Raw genomic sequence first — 23,805 nt, 5'->3', positions numbered from 1 at the left:
CTACAATTGGTGTTTCATGAATAATGCCTACAGATTCATAATATGAAGGAAAATAATATTCTCATTCTCTATTGGATCTGAGGCATTTAATTCTAACATCACATTGATTTTTCACTTTTGTTTTGTAAACTTTAAAATTTTCCAGAACTTAATCTTTTGAAAACATAAGATAAATATAACAGTATTTTGAAAAATCATCAATGAAGATTACAAAATGCTTTTTGCCTCTTGCAGGATTACTATCACAAACGTCACCATGTACAAGTTGTAACAAAATAGAAAATCTATCAATTTTTGGAAAAGGTTTTCAAGTAATCTTTGTTTGCATGAAAATTCTACAATTATCAAATATATCATTTACAGATTTGGGAATCAAATTTAAAACAGTTATATCATGCATTCTTTTAGTATTAACATGGCCTAATCTATTATGTCATAAAGAAATTGAGTAAACCAATTAAGTAGAATTATTAACTTTATTAATACGGTTCAACTTAAACATCTATTCAAACAGATAATCCTTCCCAACAAAAGCACATTCTTTAGTCAGCACAAATTGATCTGACTCAAAGACAGACTTAAATCCAAATTTATTAAGAAGACCTCCAGACGCAGGGTTCTTCCTAATTTTTGGTGCAAAATATACATCAGTTAAAGCCAGAACTTTTTCATAAGTGAATTCAAGATTCATTGTTCCTTTGCCCTTGACAACAACAATGGAAGAATTCCCCATAAAGAGTACACATCCATCCTCCATTGTTTCAAAGGTCTTAAAGAGACTCCTATCCTTGCATATGTGCTTTGTTGCACATGAGTCAATCTAGCATGAACCATCTTCCTCAAGCATAAAGACCACGAAAATAATTGCCTCAAACTCTTTCGAGTCAGAAGCTTGCTCATTTTTATTTTTTTTATTTTTTATTTTTTTTCAAAAAACAACAGTCCTTCTTAAAGTGGCCCGGCTTGCCACAATGGTTACAACCACCCTTATTTTTCTTCTCATGGTTCTGGTTCGGCTTTTGGTTCTTAAAGTTCTTCCTCTTCTTCTGATTGGGCTTTTTGAATTGAGAGGGCTGCTTTGAAGGAGTCCCTTCCTCCACCATATGCACTTTCGATGACAGAATTCCTTAATCTTCATTTTCTTTGATTTTCAATTCTTCATTAATTTGAAAGTGCTGGCCTAACTAATCAATAGTTATCTCCTCCTTTTTGTGTTTCAGAATCTTTCTCTGTTCTTTCCAAGAGGGAGGAAGTTTATCAATGATAGATAAGACAACAATTTTCTCATTCATTTTCATGTTATGCTACCCAAATTGACTCAAAATATGCAGAATTTTGTTAAATTGTTCAACAATAGGTCTAGCATCAACCATTATGTAATTCATAAATTTATAGGCCAAGAACTTCTTACTTGTAGCATCTTCTAAAAGATACTTAACCTCGAGTGTATCCAAGAGATCTTTGGCTTTTGATTTGCTTTGGGAGATGTCAAACAGAGAATCCACCATAGCATTGTAGATGTGGCCCTTGCAAATGTAGTCCTCCTGCTCCCATTTCATCCTTGCTCGAGTATCAGCAATCGTCTCGTTCTCATGTGCTATAGGTTCGGGAGTTGTAAGCATATAAGCCACCCTCAATACAGGAAGGAGGATATGCATATTCTTCTTCCATCACTTGAACGAGGATCCATCAAACCTTTCAAGTTTGATAAAGTCAGCAACAAGTTCTTTTAGAGATTGTGGTGCCATTGAAGCAACAAATAATTTCTTAAGATTGTTAGAAAAAAGTAAAAGAAAGCATAAAAACGAAATGCTCCTAAGGCGCGTTACAATGTGGCTTTCCTTAAGAAATTATTTGCCTCAACAGAAAGGTATGCAAAGGGTTACATCAAACATTTTTCTAGGATACAATGGAGCATAGAATCCTCTGTTTGTTTAATTGCGTTTTGCACAAACAAAAAATAAACCAGAATACTTTTAGATTTTTCTATTATAGCAAGAAACAGAGACTCAAAATTTAAATACAGAAGGTATCAGGAAAAAATAGCTGAAGATGAAAGAAAAATTGTTATTTTTTTAATAACTGGACAACAGTTACTTCTGTATTGTGTTGAATAACTACTAATCCAACCGTCCATAACTGCTTAAGTAATAGTCATAAATTGCTATTTTAACAGATACTTAACTCTGACCATCAGATCAAATAACTATCAATGATTATTTAATAATAATCATTAGATCATTATTATTTAATCTCAATCGTTAGATAAAAGGTGATTTGACCTTATAGTTTACTTTAGTGACGGTCCAGTAAATCCAACCATTGGATCTACTTAGATCACTCCGATGCTTCGTGCCAAGTGCGCCACTATCGCCCTACAGCCCACTACTATACGCGTGTCCAGTGCTTCGCACCGTACTAGAGTATACACGTAAGTGCATACATCTAAGCATATATTACTTCAAATGCTTAAAGTGTGTTGAGCCTTATAAATGCTAACTACACTTTTTCTTTTTTCCATGTGGGACTATCTTTATTTAATGTTCTTTAATACATTCTTTTTAAAACATTCCTAAAACACAAGATAAATATATATACATATTAATTTTGAAAATGTTTTAACAATAAACTCATTTGAAGATTCATCATAATGTACTTTTGTGATGGCTTTAATTCATTTAAGTATATATGTGTGTAGCCAATATTGTAAGAGAGAACTTCACTTTTAACCCCTAATCTTTTATTACTTTTGAAAAAATGCATCAAAATTTTAAAAAATGTCAATTTAGGGTATCTATTTTTCAATTTCAACCTTCTGTTAGAATTATCCGTTAAATCCTGTCAAAATTTTCAAAATACCTCTTTTTTTTTTTGAAAAATAAAAAAATTTTAGGTATTGGTAAGAACTTAACAGAATTCGCAAAAATATCCATGTTTGAATCTTTGAAAATTTTAAATTTTTTTTTTTTTTAAAAAAAAAAAAAACATAGGGGTATTTTGGAAATTTTATTGGATTTAACGGAAAATTCTAACGGAGGGTTGAAATTGAAAAAAAAAAAAAATTGAAAGATAGATACTTTAAATTAATACTTTTTAAAGTTTGGGTACATTTTTTGGTTAAATACCCTTTTAGTACCTGAGTTTTGACAACTTTATTTTTTGGTACTTAAATTTCAATAAAGACGGACTTGGTACCTCTATCTATTTTTCCGTCCAATATTTAACGGCCCGCCACGTGTCAACCGCAGCGGTTGACACGTGGCACTATATAAAAATAATAAAAAATAAAAATCTTTAAAAATTTTAAAATTATAAAATTTTAAAAAAAATTGAAAAAAGGCAAAAAATGAAAAAAGAAAAAAAAGAAGAGGGGTGGCCGAACTACCCCCAAGGCATTATTTATTTATTTTTTTTTTTGCCATGGGGTGGTTCGGCCACTCCAAACCGGCGAAGATGGTGGCTGAGCCACCCCTCCTTTTTTTTGTTTTAATTTTTTTTTTTTTAAAAAGTTTTTACTATATTTTATTAAGAGTTTTATTAATTTTAATTTTAATTTTTAATTTTTTTTATATTGTGCCACGTGTCAACCCTCAGACACGTGACAGACCGTTAAATATTAGACGGAAAAATAGACGGAGGCATCGCATCTATCTTTTTTCAAAACCCAAGTACCATTTGCGATACGAATTGAAACTCAGATACCAAAAAATAAAGTTGTTAAAAAAACTCTGGTACTAAAAGAATATTTAACTCTACATTTTTTTCAAAACTAATGAAAGATTTGGGGTTAATTTGTAAATGAATGAAACATACGTTAAAAATTTGCTAACCCCCACCCCTCTTCCCCAAAACATATGAACTATACATTCTGGTACAAATAATTAACCTCTACAAATAGTACTGCAATTTCATCTGTGAACCCTCTACATAATGGAACACGCATTTGGGTTCTCATCGCTAAACATAACTAGCAGTCCGTTGATCTCTTTGCAATAATCAAACGTTTGTGGGTCTGAAACAAGTTTTGAAACTTCTTCTGGAACCAGATCCTCTCCGTTGGATGCAGTCGGTGTCTTTTCTTTGTTCACTACCATCTCTACTCTCTTCCCTGTCTTCTTTTTTAGTTTCTTCAAAACTTTTTGAGGATCAAACCGACCCGTTACCACAACCTTATGCTTGTTCATGTCTGTTATAAACTTCTCCACCCCTTAAAAAAAACAAAAATTATACGACTATAATATTAATTATTGGCTTTGTTAATTAAAAGAGAGAGAGAGAGAGAGAGATCATGAGATGAGAGAGTACGTACCTTTAAACTTGGAGATGGCTTTAGCAACGGTTCTTTCACATGCATTACAATACATTGAGACTTTAAATTCTGCAGTAACAAACTTAAACATAGAAAAGAAGGAAATGTGATTCATTTCGTGAATCTAAATCTTTAAAAATTAAGAAACAAAGAAAAAGAAATAATGGTGTTAATTATAAATAAAAACTAAAGAAATATTTACTTTTACTTCCTCCTTTTTCTTCTTCTTCGCCATCGGAACTGTTATGGTATTTTTTATGTTCAACTTTCCCAAAGGATATGATATATATTTCTTCTAAGGAGATAAAAGCAACGTTTTACGCGCACATTTGTCACAAAAACTGCCTTTAATATATAGCCAGCCAATTTGATTGGCAAAGACCACTTCTTACAGTGGTGATAATAATAGACAATATTCGAGACAAAATGACTATGAAACGACCATCCAATTTAGGCGTTGATGACTTGGCAGTTCTTTCTAATCTGTCCGGTACTGTCCCTTAAGTAATCCAATCGATGGCACCCATTTGTATCAACAAGTGAGCAAAGATAATTAAGGGTGCATTTGGAATTGCGATTCCGTAGATAAAAAATAATATTTTAAACAAAATTGTGTAAAATGAACCGTTTAGAAATTGCGTTTTTAAAAAATTGCTATTTGAAAACGCAGAAAACTGTTTTTTCAAATCGCAGGCAAGTGAATATTTTTTTGAAAACGCAGAATTTTAAAGGCTAGCTTGCGATTTTGAAGGCTAAACTGCAATTTTCTCAAACGTTTAATTGCGTTTTTAAATATCACTATTTTCAAATCGCACATTTTAAAATCTTTATTTTTAAATCGCACAAATTCAAATGGACCCTAAACATGAAGATTCTGAAAAAAATTTGCTATATGGGCTGAACGTGGGTCGGTGAGTAGGTCTTGTAATAAATAATATTTGTAGATTGATATATATCAAAGATGCATGCATATGTTGAGTGGCTTCATGAATGATAAAGCCTTTTTCTAATGAACTTAATCAGGAGGTTTAATTTAGATCGAGCATTGTGTACGTTTTCAAGAAATTTAATTTGCATAAGCTGGATCAAGAGTGATAAAATATAACTGTACTAATAGTGTAACGCCCTGACCCGTTAGGGTTATTAGGTTCATCTACTTCATCGATCTCTCAGAGATGCAAAAAAATTATAAGGTCAATTAGAGCAATATATCTAAATGAATGATTTTAAAATGCACAATAAAAGATACCATTTATTAAAATTTCAATCAATTAATGCCGAAACGCACAATCAAGTTCTAAAATAAATAACAAAATTATTAAAAATCCTTCTTTCTGCAATCACACTTATTTAAAATAAAACTTAGGTTCCATATTGGACATGAACCCTACTCCCACATCTTAGCCGGCCTCCTAATCTTTGCTGTTCATAAATTGAAAACAAAATATGAAAATGGGTGATTTTCGTGGTTTAGGGATCAAAAAATGACTAATTGTTTTGCCTTTTCATTTAATATATATCCGACTCGAAGACTTGTGTCGAGAAACAAAATTTTCTCGTCTTTTACGAGTATACGAAGTAAATTTTTTATTGTTGTTTAATTAGAAACGATGCTAATTTAAAATTCAATTTTAAAGAAAACGACATTAATTTAAAAAATAAAAAAAAAGAAGACATAAATGTTGGTAAGAAATTAAAAACTGGTAAAGCTAGTTGATGGTCTGTAAATACATGCACTAATACTGCCACTTTGACTCAGAAAACAAAAAGAAAAAAGAAAAAAAAAATTGTAAACTAAAAAAGAGGAGAGATGTACACTCCACTGCTTCCTTACTTGATTATCGAGGAGTTGCGGTTGCCCTTGGATCATTTACTTGTTAAATGAGTTGGGGTTGCGCCAGTGACACTTCATGGCTATTTATAAATACTTAAATAGTTTGGGGACGTAACATGGTCAATCCTTTGACCAAGCCAATGGAGAGAAGATTGGTAAGTGAAACATTGAAATTGGAAGAAAGATTATTAGGCAATCACAAAAGAACACAAAATTTACGTGGTTCACCATTAAGAGCTACGTCCACAGATCGAGTTGCAGCAGATTTCATTATGATAGAGAAAATAGTATCAATGACTTTTACAATACCAAGATGTTGATTAATCCATTCAACTCTTGTTGGTTTCTTTTAATTGACTACATTCTGATTGACAAAACCGCTTTCATATCAGGGACTTTCATAACGGGAACACCGTAATTCTAGAAGAATATTCCAGAATTTTAATTCCAAATATTGAAAGAATTGATCAAGGTATTAATCTGCACAGAATATCCCTAAGAAAGTAAGTTCCTTTTGAAGGAAAGATTCTGGAGACTTTACAGCTCAGAAAGTCAATTTTTTCTTATAGCCCATCCGAACACCTAGCTCAAAAACTCATAGTCCTATGAAGGTTCGAACGGCTCAACGGATGTGAGCCACAGAGAGCATCCGTCTGTAAGAAGTCCAGACGGCTCAGTAGACGTGAGCCATAGAGAGCATCCATCTGCAAGGAGGTCCGGACGCTGATGTGATGACTATGGACGGAGGAAATACTTTATGTAACCGTCCAGACACTAGGGTTGCAAGTCCGGACGCGCTTCAGTGATTTCATGAAGTTTTAGTTGCAGGTCCGAACCCTAGAAGCTAGGTCTGGACACCGTTTATACAAATCTGAGTTTGAGTAGAATTAAGATTTCTGAAGCCTATTTAAAGAGGCTCATAAGCTTCGTAATTTTAAAGAATTTAGTGTAGAATTCCAGTATGCTAAGAGAGAGTGTTTAGGTATAAATTGTTAGCTAGATGTGCTAACTCTTTTAGAGTTTTTATTTGATGTTGTATTATTCAACCGTTTGAAGTCTAACTTAGAAAGGAGCTCTAAGTTAAAGAGATCCATTGAAGAACTCTTTAGACATAAGGTCTGGTTGAGAGGCATTCATGTATAGGTACGTGTTAGAGTTCAATGTACGACTATTACAAAAGGGTTTGTGAGTATTACTATCTTATAACTAACTATTTCTTCTGAATAGTGAATTTCTTGGGTTTGACTGCCACTGAGTGGTTTTTCTCTTTAGTGCAAAGAGTTTCCACTTCGTAACCAAAATATCTTTGTCTATCTCTTTATAGCTTTATATATTTTGGTTGCATGCTTATTTACGGTTGATAATTTAGGAGTCATTATTATTTTTCAACTCTCAAATTCTGAAAACCTTTGAAGAACCCTTATAGAAAACCTAGATGAGACCTCTCTGTAATGAGACAATACATATATAGAATGATTAAGGACGAGCTTAATGAGTCCATAGTCCCTACCTGTTGGGATGATGGTGTATTTTGGATGCATTCCACATGAATGCCACCTATGTGAGCGATGATGTGGTGTTGCATTCTATGAGGATATGGTAGGTGTAAGACCCCACTTAAACACAGGGTAATTATTTTAAAATAATTATCGGTTTAGAAACCACAAGACTTTTTAAATATTTATATTTTAAATTAATATGCATGCATATGCATACATGCACAAATGTTCCATGAAATATATGTGTTCAAATGAGTTTTCAAAAATAAATATTTTTAATTGTCACTCAACCATCGATCAATCGATCCTACCATCGATCAATCATTATTGAGACAAAAGTTACAAGAGTTACAAGTACTCAAGAGACAAGCGTTATAAGATTGTTTGTGTAAATTAAATTCATTGTTATTAATGTAGAAATAGAAAAGACATGTAACTTTTAAACTCTTTCTCTATAAATAGAATCTTGTAGACAATCAAATGATCAAGCTAAGAAAGATGTAGCCAAGAAAAAGCTTTGACGTGCGAACGTAGACCATAAGCCGAATCACCTTAATTCTCTGTCTCTCTTTCTTGTTCTTATCTCTTTCCTAGATTATATGATATTACAATCATAATTCAAGAAAATGGAAAATAGACATATCAATATACATAAAATAAACACCATAGCACAAGCAAATAAACCAAACGACTCTCAAGAATTCACCACACTACAGTTTTTCCTTATCTCTCCCTGATCAGTTCCTGTAAGCACTTGAATGGCTCCCATCCTCCTAATTGATTTAGCAAACTCCTTGAAGAAAATCCTGGAGATAAGCAACCTTTTGACTTCCTCGAGAGATTTCTTGTCAGTTAGAAGCGCAGCATCTGATTGAAAAAGACCTTCGTTTTCCAACAAGATTTTGTAGTAATGAGTGTCAAAGGATAAAGAGCTTCCAGGGTCCATTCCAATGCTGGTCGTGTTGTCCGACAGGTTTTTGCATTTGGTTTTCAAGTAAGCGGCATAGCGGGGGTTTAGAGAAGGGTCCTGACCATAACCTTTTCCCGTAAAATTGTATAGTCTGGGGGCGAATGAAGGGCAATGCGACTCGCCAATAGTGTGTGCACCTGATCACAATACATATATAATATATTCCTTAGTTTTTTTTTTTTTTTTTTGGCAACAATTAAGTTAACAAAATTAAGATTAGAAAAACGGCACCTACAATTATTTTACAACTTGTTGACACATGTCAGTGTGTGATTAAAAGGTGTTAATTTTTTTTTTTTTTTTTTTGAGTGGCTGACGACGTAACTCTAATAACATGTACGTTGACACGTATAAGTAAGTTACAAAAAAATTGTAGGTGTAACATTATAATGTTACTATTTGATGGTTCGGATTTTAACCATTATAATCTTTAGCTAGAGTAATTACTCTAGCTTAAGATTATAACTAATAACAATGATAACATTACTCTAGCAATCTAGCTTTATAGTTGCCTTCCACTACTTGTTATAATTAATGAGCTTAATTAATTTGAATTTTGACAAGGGCAAAACCATCATGATCATCTCCATTCTACTTGAAACGGAGATAAGTACTATTGATGGTTTAATTAGATTTTATTTTGTTGCATCTAATGTGTACATAGTGCCATGCACGTTATTTAAAAAATTTAGATGACACAACACTTAATTTCAATATGTAACAATATATATATCATTAGATCTATGAAACATAATATAGATCGTGAAATTGTTCCTCGATCTTCATTTCACTAATTGAAATGATTAGTTTTTTTTCAGTCCAAAGTTAGGATCCTCTACTTTTTTTTTAATAACTCCATGTACAGTATAATTTTTAAAACCTCATAGTTAATTATTACTTTAAATTAATTGATTCAGATATTATATATCACCTTAATATATATTTACCACCTTTAGAGTTTTCCTAATTTAATTATTTCATCTCACTTAATTGCGTGTTAAGGTGATAAAATTCTAACTTATTTAATTTAAAAATAATAGTTATGGTTATATATGGTAGAGTACATTAATCTTCCAAACATGTAGCAGTTAGCTAGGTTGTCTGATCGCTAGCTCACAAAAGTTACACAAATATAAATATATATATCTTTGCATGTCATTTACTTTTTGACGTTCTTTACCTGATAAAACTACAAGATCATGAACGTTGAGGCCTTTGCTAGCGAATCTTTGTTTGAGTTGAGTAAAATTGAAGGTTGGCGGCGGGAGGTTGGCAAGGACTTCAAATGCATGTGATATGGTTCCGTCTCTTCTTCCAAGTAGAACTTTCCACAATGGTCTCTTATACTGCAACATCATCAATCCCATTATATATTAATTACAGAATATTCGAAAACCTTAAACAAAAGTTAATTAAACGAAAGAAAGAAAATTAAGGAATTAATTAGATCCATTAATTAATATATACCAAACTAGTGAAATTAACTTACTTGGAATGAAACTGAGTCTCTAGCAGCTAAGGCCACGATATCAGCACAAGAGACGACTCCAGGGCATGCCTTTTCTACTGCGGTTTTGATGTCCGCTATAATGTCGAACCCATCAAGGGTTAGGTTTGGAATTGCATCCTTTTCAGCTGTATTATTTGCGGTCGAGTCCAGCAATACAGAGGCATCGCAACCCTAACATATAATTCACAAGATATACTTTACAAATTAATACAGTATATATACATAAACATTAATTACATGCAGTTTAAAATAAATGTGATATTAAGGATGCTGCGTAACCCATTTAGATTTTTGAAGGTCAAATATATAGATCTATGCCCACAAAAGAAGAAAGCTACTGACAACAAATCAAAGACCAACAAAATAACATCATCCATGCATGCAGCAATCTACTCCACAACTTCGGAGAGGATCCTTGAGATGGAAGGAAGGAATATATATATATATATATATATGTATGCAGGAATGCCGCTAGTGAAGCTGGTTGGAACGGATTGTATCCAAAAAATTCTTAACTTCAAACCAATTACAGAATGAGTTGTAAAGGTTAATTAAGAGATATATCTGCGAGTAGATAATGAGCTAGTCACCATCTTGGACTGTGAGACAGATCGATGACAACAAAGTCAATGTGTCATATGTAAGGTCTAGATCTGGATCTAGAATCTTCTTTACAGCAAAAGGCTCCTTCAGAAAAGAGCTATAGGAGTAGTGGTAAAGATTCATCAAATCTACCTAGAGAAACAAATATATGATGGAGGTGGCGCATGTAGCCCATGAGCGTTGTGGCAGCACATGGCGTATGTATAGGCGTTGTAACAAAGAATGTTGTTGGAAGGAGAGGTAGCTGGAGATGTTAGAGGGGTAAGTGGCATGTGTAGGTGGGGACGTTGCAGTAGATCTAAGATAAAAACCTCAAACACAAAAAAGCTGTTGAAACCAAAAGGAAAAGAGAGAAGGGAAACCAAAGGGAGGCAGGGAAAATTTATAAGGACATGGCCGGGTGGTGCGGAGAAGGGACGCTCACCTCCATGACTGAGAACGAGAGCAAGTTTTTGCAGCGAGTTTTTTTTTTTTTTTTGAAAGAGAGAGGGAGAGAGAGCTATCTTGAAAAGTCAGGATCGATCATTCCATGTACCTAGTTGAAATGATTGAAATATATATAATTTGCTTTTTTAGCATTTGACAATGCAATATTTTCATGGATGGAAAGACAAACAGACAACAATATTGATCAATTTATATGCTGTTATGATCATGAGACAAATTAAGAAATATAAAGTCAATACTAGAGCGCATATATAAAGTAGAAAGCAAAGATGAATTACCCTAACAAAACAGTCATGAAAATGCAGCCTCAGTAAAGGGGCAGCCAAAGTTAAATCCTGTGCAACATGTTTCCAAGTGACCTCTCTCACAATGTCAAGGACATGAGGACAAGTATATTCATAATACTTTTGCCTCAACTTCGCTCCATGGCAAGCTCCCAAGAGCCCTAACACTACTATCGCTATAGAGATCAACAAGGAATTGATCAGTTTAGAATTCATCTCTCTCTCTTTTCTCTCTGGTCACTGCAGAAGTACTGCCGCTCCAAGCACACATTGGATACTTATAATATCTATTTCCCTATAAAATTATAAACGGCAGGATTACTTCTCCGGTCACCGCAGAATTAATAACTAAAATATGTGTTTCCAGACGTGCAAGTAAAATATACCTGAAAATAACGAATTAATTACGATAATATTATATATCTGGTTGGGTAACATGCGCCGCAACATTCATTTCGTGTTCCATATGGTTCCTTTTTTTTATTATTTTATTTTTATTTTTTATTGAATGAATGAGTAAAAAAAGATAGCAAATCCTATATATGGACTACAAAAATTTCATGTTGTTCGTTCTTAATAGCATTTTAGGTGTTGCACAAGGTGGGGAGCCAGCACAGCTACAGCCACACTAGATGTTTGCACCACGTACACCAATCATTCCAGCAAATATGGTTGAAGTATTCATCAAAAAAAAAAAAAAAAAATTATTGTTGAAGTAGACTGAAAAGAAAATATTTAGTTCATATATATATAATTGGTGCTTAGAGTAGACAAAGCTTTTTTTTCTTTTCTTTTCTTTTAAAAAAAAAATGTAAGTTGTCTTAAAAGTCATATATGATTCCTGTCATATTAGTCTATCATATTTCATAGGTACAAGGTGTTAATTAAAGACGTGCACAAGGACATGATATTTCTTTGAGATATATATTTCACTGCGGGTTTTATATTCTCCTATGCAAAGAAAAGAAAAGAAATTTGCTGAAATCTTAATGCAACAAGAGCTAGGTCAAGTGGATTTTGAAAGGCTTCCAAGAAATCAAAGACAATAGGAATAGTAAATCATGTGAATTTAACTTAAGTATCGATGTGAAATATTACTGATTGATGTTAATTGTTGCCTTTTGACAGTCTTTCGCAAGTCTTATATATATATATATATATATCCTCACTATTTATTATAAAGTAATTACCAAGTTTGAATAACAAGTTCATATGTGTTTTATCTCTTATATTTTCATTTTTATTTTGTTTCGATTTTATCTCTTAGATTATATATTTTCACATAATACCAATTTCTTTTATCAAAAAAAAAAAAAAAAAAGCACATTATTTCTTAGGCACTTATACAGTGCATTCAAATGCATGCGTTGAATGGCCTTTTTTTTTTTTTTTTTTTTTTTTTTTTGTAAATACCACTTTCATTCAACAAGAGCAGGTTACAAGCAATGAAAACAGAGGGGTGGGATACCCCAACAATAACCCAAATCTGATACAGTTGTGCCTATCACAGAAAGGAGGGAATGGGTGTTTTCCAATTCTAAAAGAACCAAAAAAATCCCGGCCCTATCAACCTTGGAAAAAGCCAAGGAATTGTCCAAACAAGTTGGACTAAAGACCAAACCAATGAAGAACAGGGGCATGACCCGATTAAAGGCCTTCCACCCAGTCCAAAACAATCCTAATGAAAGGATTGGGCGAGCACTGATTCGGTAAAGGGAGTAACAGCCCCTATGCAAGGGGCAGAGAAAAGCAGGCACAAGTAATATCAAAGCAAAAGCTCTAGAGAAAGGGTCTGCAAGAGAGACCAAAATCCAACCACAGAAATTATAAAGACAGAAAACAGGTAAAAGATAACAAAAAAACTTGTAAAAGATGATAAAACCCTCAAAATACATCAGAGAAGGCAGCCAAACCACCATCGGAAGTAGGCCTAGGCGGAGGAAGTTGGGGGAGAGCCGCTGCTTCACAAATAGACAGCAGCACGTGGAGGAGACGCTCCGGCGCGTGGGGCACACGCTCCATCGTGGAGAGGTCCGTTTGAGAAGCCGCAAGCAGTGGATCGAAGCTGGGAGGCCATGGAACCTAGTGGTGTGGAGGAAAGAGTGAAAAGGCCTCCTGAAATTAGTAGATCTAATTTGAAAAAAATCAGATCTAAAAATTTCAAGATACCGGTGGAACCATAGCGGAGAACGGGAGAAGGAAGGGGAGACCGATCTGAAGATGGAGAGGCCTTCACCGTTGATGCAGCAGGTGGAGATAAGCTCTGATGCTAGCCAGAGAAAGTTTTGGGAGATGGTTAAGGAAGCTGTATGATAGGTTTTTGTGAGGGGGATGATAGGTGGATGGAAAGGGGATGATGGGAGGAGTTGAATCCGTAGGGAGGGAAGCATGAAGCTTCCCTCCCATGGAGGAAAGACCAACAGGAAGGGCGCTACAGAAACTTTCTAGAGAGAAGGGAGAGAGACGCGTACGGGAGTTTCTTGTATATCTTAATGAATTAGTATTTAGTTTGTGTAAAATTTTGTTATGACATTTCTTCCGTTGAATGGCCTTTGAATGCCTTAGTTTAATGTTTTGTTTCCTCTTTCGTGTAAAAATTTGCATGGTAAAAACTTTGAGGAATCTTCGCTTAATCCTTTGAACCTTTGTTATTTTTACAATTTTACCCTAATGTTTAAACTCAATTTAGAGTATTGAATTTTAATTTCAGCCATCCGTTAGGATTTAACGGTAAATCCTAACGGATGGCTGAAATACTTGGAGAATACCCTCATTTTAAAAAGAATTTAATTGTAATTTAAGTGTAATTTTGTAGTTTTATAAAGTTTACAGAAGTATAAGAGTCATTTTACTTTTTGACCATCTGTTCTTTTTAAAAAAATAAAATAAAAAAAATAAAAAATCTGTTTTTTTTTTTTTTTTTTAGGGGTTTTGTTTTTTGTTACATGTTAAGTTGAGGTGCCACTTTTGTACATGTTAAGCTATTTGATTGCGTATGCTGTGGTATTATGACTACATGTTAAATTTTCTACTAAAAAATCTAACGGCAATGTACAAATGGATCATTATCTAAGGTTTCTGGAAGTGATTTTATGAATTTTAAACCTTAAAGAGTTATTTGAAAAACAAATAAACTTAAAACACAAATCCCACTGCAATATTTTCCCCTTAAAATAAAGATAGTCAACAAAATATTGTCAGAATCTTTGCTTCCTCCTGAATCCTCCATCACGTTAAACAAATTACATTGGATACACTATCGATCATTATCTAAGACAGCTCAAAAAAGAAGAAGAGATCATTATCTAAGGCTGTATATAGCTCACTTTTTGGTCATCTGTATCTTTAGAGTTTAGACTATTATACTATTATTATGTTTTATTCCATGATCGATCTATCTAGGTAGTAACCATTTAGGGACAAGTATATATATTTATATATATATGATTGGAAGTTTGTAGCTGCCATGAGAAGTTTGAGAACTCTAATTGTTTCTTATTACTTTTCATTATGGGTGAAAATGTGAGTAGATAATAACTGTCTGTTTTCACTATCCGTACCTAATTGTTATTGGTTATCTGCATATGTAAATGCGATTTTGGAGTTTGCAAATGCGGTTGATAACCGCATCCGCATTCCCTTTATATATATATATATATATTCACTAAAAAAACGACGTTGTTTTGAATTCGGTAATTAAGTTTATGATCTTTAGATTATGTTAGGTTTTTTTCACTATAATCTCAAAGTTAAACCTCATTATATTTACTTTTTTTCTTTTCTTTTCTTTCAGTAATTCAAATCTCGATTAATCTATGAAACAAAGACCCTTTGTGGTTGATAATCATGAATTGTGTGACAAGTGAAATCTTAATTTATTTAAGCTTCCATATAGTAATAACCGCATTATTTAAGCTTGCATATAAATTTGGATAGTAATTCAAAATGATTATTACAGCGGATAGCGGATAATAATCGCAATAACCGTACGTATGCGGATATCTAAAGAGTAATAACCGCATTACGTGAATGCGGATACAAATATTGCTACTAAACTTATCTACATCTTTATTTCTACCCCTACTTTCACAGATATATTGGGTCTCTGGAATTACTTTCACATATACCACAACACCTACTGTTATTTGACTATTTGAGACGGGAGGTTTAATTGGGAGTCTCTTTTTACTCTTTTTTCCTTATGCATAAATTACTCCTTTTTCCAACTCTATTTTGTTGTTTTTTTTTTTTTTTTGGGACAAATTTCTAGCTCCCTTCTATGAATTCATATAAAAAAGCCACAATTTATTTGTTGATTTGTCTTATTGACAATTTTCAAATGTACCATATTCACAATGAGATAGTCGGTGCTATTAGCTTCCCAGCAGCAGGGGTGAAACGAGAATTTTAGATTGGAGAAAAAAAAAATGTTTTATTTAGATAAAAAAATTAATTTTGAAAGTCCAACCCATAAAAAAAATATAAATTTTTGTAACGACTAGTGCCCCAAAGTCTAGGGTAGTTCTGCCCCTGCCCACCATACAAGTGAGACCGGGTCCATTAATTTGACGTTAAACTCTTCAACAAATTCAAGTCAAATCTAATTTTAAAACTTCTAATGTTATGCTATATTAATAGCCTTTTTTATTTATTTATTAATATTCTTTACTTTGCCTTTTAAAATAATTTCCTCCGAGGAGTGATAAATAAGTAGTTGATCTGTAAGGCACCCACTGGTCTTCTGGAGGTCATCCCACCGGTCTCCAGTGATGGATGTTTTGTCCTCCCAACCTTAGGGTTGTGGTGCTGTGGTCTCTCCCGGACTTAGATCCGGTGAGGCTGGTGTTTTTTCTTTTGTTGTTTTGTTTTCGTTTTTGTTGTTGTTGGTGCAAACAGAGAGTTTCTCAAGCTCTTGCCTATGGGTATGGCGGATGTCGGTAGGTATTCGGTGAAGATGTGTTTTTTGCTAGATCTGTAAGCCTTCGCTGGGTGTCTGTTGATAGGAGCTTTTCTTTCGTGGTCGTCGGCCTCTTCTAGTCTCGGTCGTCACTCGACGGATCTGTGTGGTTCTCTCCTGCGCGGCGCGTGGCCAGCACGCGCTGGGGAGTGTCCTCCCTGGGTGAGCGCGTGAGGGTCACCGTTTGTTTTTCTGGCTTCGTCTTCGTGTCGATCTGGTCTTTTGGAGGTCGTTCGATGGCTAGAAGAGTTTCCGAAGTCGGTGCGTGCTCAACACGCCCTGTGCTCCGGTCGCGGTGCTCATGGTGCTGGATGTTTGGTTGTCTCTGTTTGAATTTGTATATTCTTGTTTCTTTGATCAATACCTCGGCCTACGGCCATTGTTGTAACCTTCGGGAGGTGTTTCTCACCTTTGTTCTTGTACTGGTTCTTAGGCTTTCGCCTTCTTGTAATCCCCTTTGGGGTTTCTGTTTTATCAATGAAGGTTCTGGAGATTTGTTCAAAAAAAAAAAAAAAGTAGCGGCGATTAAGGTAGTTGACTCCCATAAGGCACGTGGAGTATACTTAGGGATGACAATTTGTGCATTTTTGGATGTTAGGTATTGGTCGCGTCAAAGTATAGGCATAAAAGTATATAGGTTAATTTTAATCCGATACATTTAATTAAACGAGTGAAATTCATCAACTTTAACCCTCTAATTTTGTATCGAGTTTGCAGGTTATATAAAAAATTGTCTGTCATTATATTGCGTAATAGGTTCGGAGCGTGTTGAAATATGTGTATGAGAGTATATAGGTCAACCTTAAACTTACCTATTTAATTAAATGGGTCAAACTCTTCAACCCTAACCATATATAGGGTAGCAAAATTAACAGGTTTTCCACTATATATTATCACGCATTGTTTATGAGGTTTCTGAAATATATAATTAATAATACCTTCATGCAAAAATTAAAGCCACGTATATATATACTTTATTCATAGATAACCTTGATCAGAAGGTGACATACTTTATTCATCATAACTCAAAAACAAAGAAATTAAAAATACAGAAAGCTCTCAAGAATTCACCACATTACACTTTCTCCTAATCTCTCCAAAACTTTCCGTAAGCACATCAATGGCTCCCATCCTCTTCATCGATTGACCAAACTCTGTGAAGAAATCATAAGAATCAAGCAGCTCATCAACGATATTGGCAGCACCTTTGTTGGTCAAAAGCGCGGCATCAGATTGGAAAAGGCCTTGATTTAGCTTTAGGACTTTGAAATAATTGTTGTCGAAGGACAGGGGGCTTGGGGGGTCCATTGGTACAGTAGTTGTGTTGTCTGAGAGGCTCCGACATTGCGTTTTCAAGAGAGAGGCGTATGTTGAGTCTAGAGAAGGATCTGCGTCGCCTTTTCCGGTGAAATTGTATAGCCTGTTGCTGAAGAAATTGCAATGCCCAACACCAATTGTATGTCCGCCTAACCAAACACAAAAACCATAACTTTTGTTTGAATAGTGTTGTTAAGTTGAGTTTGGGCTATACCTAAAGCCTGGAACCATTTAGGTTTTGGCCCAATTATTTCGAGTGATCAACCCGGCCAAGATGAGGAATATTGTAAGCCCAATTGGGCTCAGCTTGAAAGAAATGAGATTATATATGTAATAATTAATAGAAATAAAAAACAGAAAATATATGAAGTAAATATTTTTCCAAGATGCAAAGAAGTCCATAAAATTCTTTGTACATTGTCTGGTTAAACCCGAACACTCGATCTTGAAATGATCATGCATGTGTTTGCACTTAGTGCATTGGGCATATACTCTTGATGTGACTTGAGCCTTATAAATGTCAACGGGACTTTCTTCTCTTTTCTTTTTTGTTTCTTCTTCGTATGAGAATTTCTCCTTCTAAGGCTCTTTAAATTAAAACCTTTCATTTAAAACTTTCTCAAACCATAATATAATATATAAAATACTAATTTTGAAAATTGTTTTAAGAGTATGAGCGAGAAATGCTACGTATATGCACTCGATCTCATGATCACATGCACTTTTTGACGTGTACAAGTAAAAATTAGAATGAAAACTTAATGTTTTTATAAAATCATATGATGATTTTTATTATTATTTTTTTTTTGAATAACTTTGTGATCAGCACCTAGTGTTTTCTCTTTTTCATTTTTCCCTATGTTTCGTTTTTCTTATAGAATCGTTACCTGATAAAACGACAAGATCATGGACTGTGAGGCTTTTGTTGGCAAAAGATTGTTTCAGGCTGGTGAAATTGAATAATGGTGACGGAATGTTGGCCTGGGCCTCCGAAGCACGCGATATGGTTCCGTCCCTTCTACCAGTTAGCACTTCCCATATCGATCTTTTGAACTGCAATCATCACAGCAACAAGCAGTTACAATTACACCTTTTATCCTATCTTGTAAATTATTATAAATTAAATTGATCTTGATTATGAATTTTGTCCTAGTTTTTCAGACTAGATGCAACCCACTTGTGTAATATTATATTGTTACCAAATCACTTGAAAATATTTCCAAAGGCTTACTTGGAAAGAAACGGAGTCTCTAGCTGCTAAAGCAACGATATCGGCACAAGAGACTACTCCAGGGCAGGTATTCTCTAGATTGGTCTTGACCTCCTCTATTACATCGAATCCCGCCAGAGATTGGTTTGGAATTGCCTCTTTTTCAGCATTGTTATTCGCTGTAGAGTCCAGCAGTATAGAGCCATCACAACCCTGCAGATCGACATGTATATATAAGATTCATGGCAATGCATGCATGTGTTTCATGGTTTGAGAAACACGTACCCGAACGAAACAATCATGAAAATGCATCCTCAGAAACTTGGCAGGCAGAGTTGAATTGCAGGCGACATGTTTCCAAATGATGTCCCTCACGATGTTCTCAGCAAGGGGACAACTATCCTGGTAAAAGTTTTTTCTCAACTCCCCTCCATAGCAAACTCCTACGAGTCCAAACACTACTGCTATAGAGATGAAGAAGGAACTCAAACTAGTATTCATGATCTCTCTCTCTCTCTCTCTCTGCTGCTACACTGCTGTGCTAACACGCACACATTGCATCCTTAAATACAGACTTAACAGTCTTCTTTCCCCCAGTAGAGTTAATCACAGGAAGGCCATTTGCATGTTAATTAATTGATATATCACATAGGAGAGAGAGAGAGAGAGAGAGAGAGAGAGAGAGAGAGAGAGAGAGAGAGAGAGTTTGATTAGTCTTACTAATTTTTTCTACTTCTTTCTATGCGTTAGTTAAAATTAGCTAGACATAGTCACATAGGAAATAAATTATTGAAGGGAAGCGCGTCAATTGGTTAATTAGAGGACTTTCTTTAAAAAAAAACTTTAGGGAACTCTATAATAGCTTTTTTTTTTTAATTCTTTTTGTATACAATTTAAATATTTTTTTTAAAATAAATGTCAGGAAAGAGAGAAAAAAAAGAGAAAATTATTTAAATATTCTTTCAAATAAATGTCAAGAGAAAGAAAAAAATAAAAGAACGGAAGAAGAAAGCCTCTTTTAAAATAAAATAATGGTAAGAGAATCAAAAGTGCTACCCTTTCTCTTGGTTTAGTGAAAACCATGGGAGCCTGTTGCAAAGACATTTAGGAGTTTTCCTTACATTTAGAGAAGGAAATGAAGTTTAAGAAATATGTTGTTAGTACTCTTATTTATTTATTTATTTTGGATGAATATTTTTTTTTTTTTTGACATTTTCACACAAGAGGGGGAAGGGGGGATTCGAACTAGTTACCTCCGTTTCATGAGACGTGATCACCAGCCGATTGAGTTAACCTTATGAGACATTTTGGATGAATATTTCAACAACAATCAAATGGCAAAAAGAATTTAGGACAGTTTCGAATTTTAAAACATGATGGGCTGGGTGACGTATAAAAACCCCATAAGGCTGCTCCCATTATCAGATTCACATATTGGCCGGGTGAAATAAACTGTTGCTAGTTCTCTTAGATTGGTATATATTATGCAATATTTTTGCTTTTATAGAGGTTTATATTTTTCTTAATAGGTTAATTTTCCATGTGTGTGGCTGCAATAAAATCTTAGTGATTTGATTACCTTATACATATAATATTATCTTTACCTACCAACTTTCCCCAATAAAAATGGGCTATATGCATTGTAAAAATATTAAGAAATAAGAGCATAATATAGTACTTAGGGCAACTTTTAGTAGTGGACGTAGGTATCTAATACTGAATTACCAAAAAATTATCGTTTCCTTTTTTAGATTGCTTTCTCTATTTCTTCATTTACATTTTATTTTTAAACCTTCACACATTGCATCCTTAAATACAGAGTTAGAGGTCTTCTTTCCATAAGAGTTCATCAAAAGAAGGTCGTGACGGTGGGTGCGTTATATGCGGTGCAATTTTGCAAAGATGTTGGTTTTTTTGATGTTTTGTTTGAAGGGAATAACAATACAGTAGTAAGAGAAATTAATTCGGCTCCCCTCTTTTTTAATCTAAAATTGGCCAATTCATTGAAAATATCCATGATGAGTTGCAAAGCTTTAGATTGGCGAAATTCTCTTTTATACCTAGAGAATGTAATATGGCGACGCTCACTTTAGCAAAGGAGGCAACCCGTAATAAGGTCGTTATTTGGTTAGAAGACTTTTCTTTGAGTATTTTATCTATTATAGCTAGGGAACAACATTGTCCCTAGATCCTCTTTGTGGGATCAATTATTTTTATTGAGTATTGATTTATGTGATATTCGAGTTTCCGTTAAAAAAAGAAAAGAAAGAAAGGTCATGACTTGCATTTTGATAACGTAGAATCTTAAGTTGATATTGAGAGAGTGACACAGGGAGAGAGTTTGATAAACTTTTTTAAGAGGGATTGTGTTTTTTGGTTGAAAAATGTGTTGATGTGACGTAAAAGTAAAATGAGTTTTTGAGTTTTTTTTTTTTTGAGTGAAATTGAAAAAAGTTATTTGTTAATGTTTTTTTTTTTAAAAAAGAAAGGACAAGAGTAATGATAAAAGTCTCATTTTGTCCCTAAAAAAATGTTATGATTTTTAAAATTATCATTTGATTTGTAATAAAACACTCTTAAATTTTAATCAAATAGTAATTTTAAAAGATACATCATTATTTGAATGACACAAAAATAATTACCCAAAGGAGAGGAGAAAAGGAAGGGATATCAAATTGACTTTGTCTTACTCATTAATTTTTTTTCATATTTCTTTATGTGTTAGTTAAAATTAGTTAGACATAGGAAATAAATTATTGAAGAAAACAGCGATCACATATGATGGTTAACAGTGAAATTTAGACATAAAATACCTTCTTTTTTTTTCCTGATCAAATATGATGGGAGCGGAGACTAATTAAACCAAAATGAGAGACAGAGAAAATAAATAAATATATATAGCTTCAATTTATTCGATGGCTCCATATTGTTTTTTTTTTTTTTAAAAAAAAACAAAAATAAATAAATAAATCTCTTCTTATTGATAAAAAAAAACACAATTAATTGAGCTTAAACTCAACACAATAGTATAGAAACTTCCTTATAAACAACATCATAGATTGTCGGAGGAAAAAACTTGCGCCATATAAAAGTAAATGTAGTCAAACGTGCTGCATTTATTCTTGGGGGTGGGGTGGAAGATCCTAAATTCTTCTACATTAATTTAAAAAACCTGGTTTCTGGTAGCCGTTAGAACCACTCTTTCCTACAAATGTTGAAATAAGTTGATCGGAAAGAAAGTGAAGACGCCATTTATTATTTAAACACACAAATGTCGACGAATTAGTTGCATCCTCCGGCAGCATAACTTGCTCTAAAAGCGGGTTATCCTATTTTATATGAGAAATGTTAAAACTCTTTACAGTACTTTTTTGGTATATATCCTTATGATGATATGAATTTAATTAAAAAAAAAAAAAAAAAATTATTATCTCAAAAAGATGATCTACGAAATGTAATTTTTCAAGCAAAAAAAATTATATTCAGGTCGTCCAGATAAACACCAAAAAGACGTTAGAACTAGAAGGAACTCTAACATCTCTCATTTTATATATATGTTATTCTCGTGACGTGAGAGCTTGTAGATTCTTAGACTAGTCAAGATTATCGTGTCAAATTAATTAAGACTAATCAAATCAAATATTACCATTTTCTTCTTCTCTAATTTTTTTCTTTTCATTTTATCTCTCCTCGTGTGCCTAGCTTCATTCTTGTCCTTCTTGTTTATCAAATATTACCATTTCCTAAATAAAGCCATAAGGCATTACAGAGACAGAAAATGGTTACAAGACACATGCTTCTAGTTCAAAAAATAAAAAATAAAAAATTACCATTTCCTTTTTTTTTTTCTTCATATTCACATGCACTGTTTATCATTCTTGTCCAGAGGTGAAGAAAATAGAGTGAATAAAATACAATGCAAAAAAAAAAAAAATAGAAAAAATAGAAAAAAAATTTAGTTCAAATGACATTTTCTTTCCCATAAGAATAAAATTGGAAGTGAGAGATTGCACACTAATCAAAATTCACTAATTAAGTACAATAAGAAGCATACAACTTTAAAAAATAAAACCAAATACATATATAGAGGATAAACTTTTCAAAGCTTTCCAATTTTTTAGTATTTATTTTTTAATTTAATGTCAAGATATGCATGTGCCTGCATGCGTTCTACCCCAAACTAACTTTTTGGATGGTATCAAATTTTCTCGCCCATTATGTGACGGTGACTAAAAAATTTAATTAGATATAGTCAATGGATTAATTATGGAGTGGTTTGCCAAACCTCAAATTACGGTGCGGTGATTGGTCTGATCTTAATGTGCTCATCAGCTCATGCTTTCTTGTTTTTCTGTTATATAAAATAATACTTTAATTAAGGTTACGTCTGTTTTGATATAAAATGTTTTTAATTTTTAATTTTTGGTGTTTGATACAACAACAAAAAAAAGGTCAAATTAAAAACATTTGTGCATAGTAGGGAGAAAGAGTCAAACGCAAAATGTAAACAAAAATGACATTAATGTCAATAATGATTACTATATTATTAATGTTTTTTTAATAGCTATATTAATATTAATGTTAGAATACATTATTAACGAGCCTCCAAAAATTCTTACCATTATATAAACACTAAAAGAAAATGCTCTTTCCCAACCTTTTGTCTTAAAAAAAAAAAATGATTCGAGTTGCATAAAAGTTATACAAAAGCTGTAAACGTATCATATCTCTTATTTTATATCCTAAAAAATATTTTGGATTAATTACTTTTAACTCCCGTCAATTACCACTCACTTATATGTTGCCTCCATGAATCACTACTTGCCACACTCAACTTTAATTCTTAAACTTCCGATCGTTAACAA

At 33.4% G+C, this 23,805-nt stretch overlaps 2 protein-coding genes across 2 annotated transcripts; both read right to left on the bottom strand.

Moving 5' to 3' along the window:
- Positions 1-3,923: 3,923 nt before the first annotated feature.
- LOC133871511 (heavy metal-associated isoprenylated plant protein 19) lies at positions 3,924-4,544 on the bottom strand. The gene is made up of 3 exons (XM_062308953.1): positions 4,512-4,544; positions 4,310-4,391; positions 3,924-4,207 (listed from the first exon to the last, which is right to left on the bottom strand). The coding sequence occupies exons 1-3, from the start codon at positions 4,542-4,544 to the stop codon at positions 3,924-3,926; spliced, it is 399 nt and encodes a 132-aa protein (XP_062164937.1).
- Positions 4,545-8,073: 3,529 nt separating this feature from the next.
- Positions 8,074-19,496, bottom strand: LOC133860145 (uncharacterized). The gene is made up of 10 exons (XM_062295816.1): positions 19,226-19,496; positions 18,962-19,153; positions 18,618-18,783; positions 17,476-17,879; positions 13,350-13,538; positions 12,870-12,957; positions 11,451-11,689; positions 10,102-10,293; positions 9,793-9,958; positions 8,074-8,749 (listed from the first exon to the last, which is right to left on the bottom strand). Exons 1-10 carry the CDS (start codon positions 19,439-19,441, stop codon positions 8,337-8,339), a joined length of 2,265 nt encoding a protein of 754 aa, XP_062151800.1. The 5' UTR covers positions 19,442-19,496; the 3' UTR covers positions 8,074-8,336.
- Positions 19,497-23,805: the final 4,309 nt, after the last annotated feature.

The sequence above is a fragment of the Alnus glutinosa genome, chromosome 1 (genome assembly GCF_958979055.1).
Source record: "Alnus glutinosa chromosome 1, dhAlnGlut1.1, whole genome shotgun sequence".
NCBI classification, from domain to species: domain Eukaryota; kingdom Viridiplantae; phylum Streptophyta; class Magnoliopsida; order Fagales; family Betulaceae; genus Alnus; species Alnus glutinosa.
Note: the sequence above shows the minus strand (reverse complement) of the source record. Positions and strands in the feature narration are given on the sequence as shown.

Bases quoted from the DNA above. Each gene is read 5' to 3' on its own strand.
- LOC133871511 (XM_062308953.1), bottom strand. From the start codon at position 4,544: ATGGCGAAGAAGAAGAAAAAGGAGGAAGTAAAA. The intron at 4,392-4,511 runs GTAAATATTTCT...TCTATGTTTAAG, and splicing joins AGAAAAAGGAGGAAGTAAAA to TTTGTTACTGCAGAATTTAA. The intron at 4,208-4,309 runs GTACGTACTCTC...GTTTTTTTTAAG, and splicing joins AGCCATCTCCAAGTTTAAAG to GGGTGGAGAAGTTTATAACA.
- LOC133860145 (XM_062295816.1), bottom strand. From the start codon at position 19,441: ATGAATACTAGTTTGAGTTCCTTCTTCATCTCTATAGCAGTAGTGTTT. The intron at 12,958-13,349 runs GTATTTTGAGGG...TTTCTGTGATAG, and splicing joins GTTTGGCTGCCTTCTCTGAT to GCACAACTGTATCAGATTTG. The intron at 9,959-10,101 runs GTAAGTTAATTT...ATGATGTTGCAG, and splicing joins GAGACTCAGTTTCATTCCAA to TATAAGAGACCATTGTGGAA.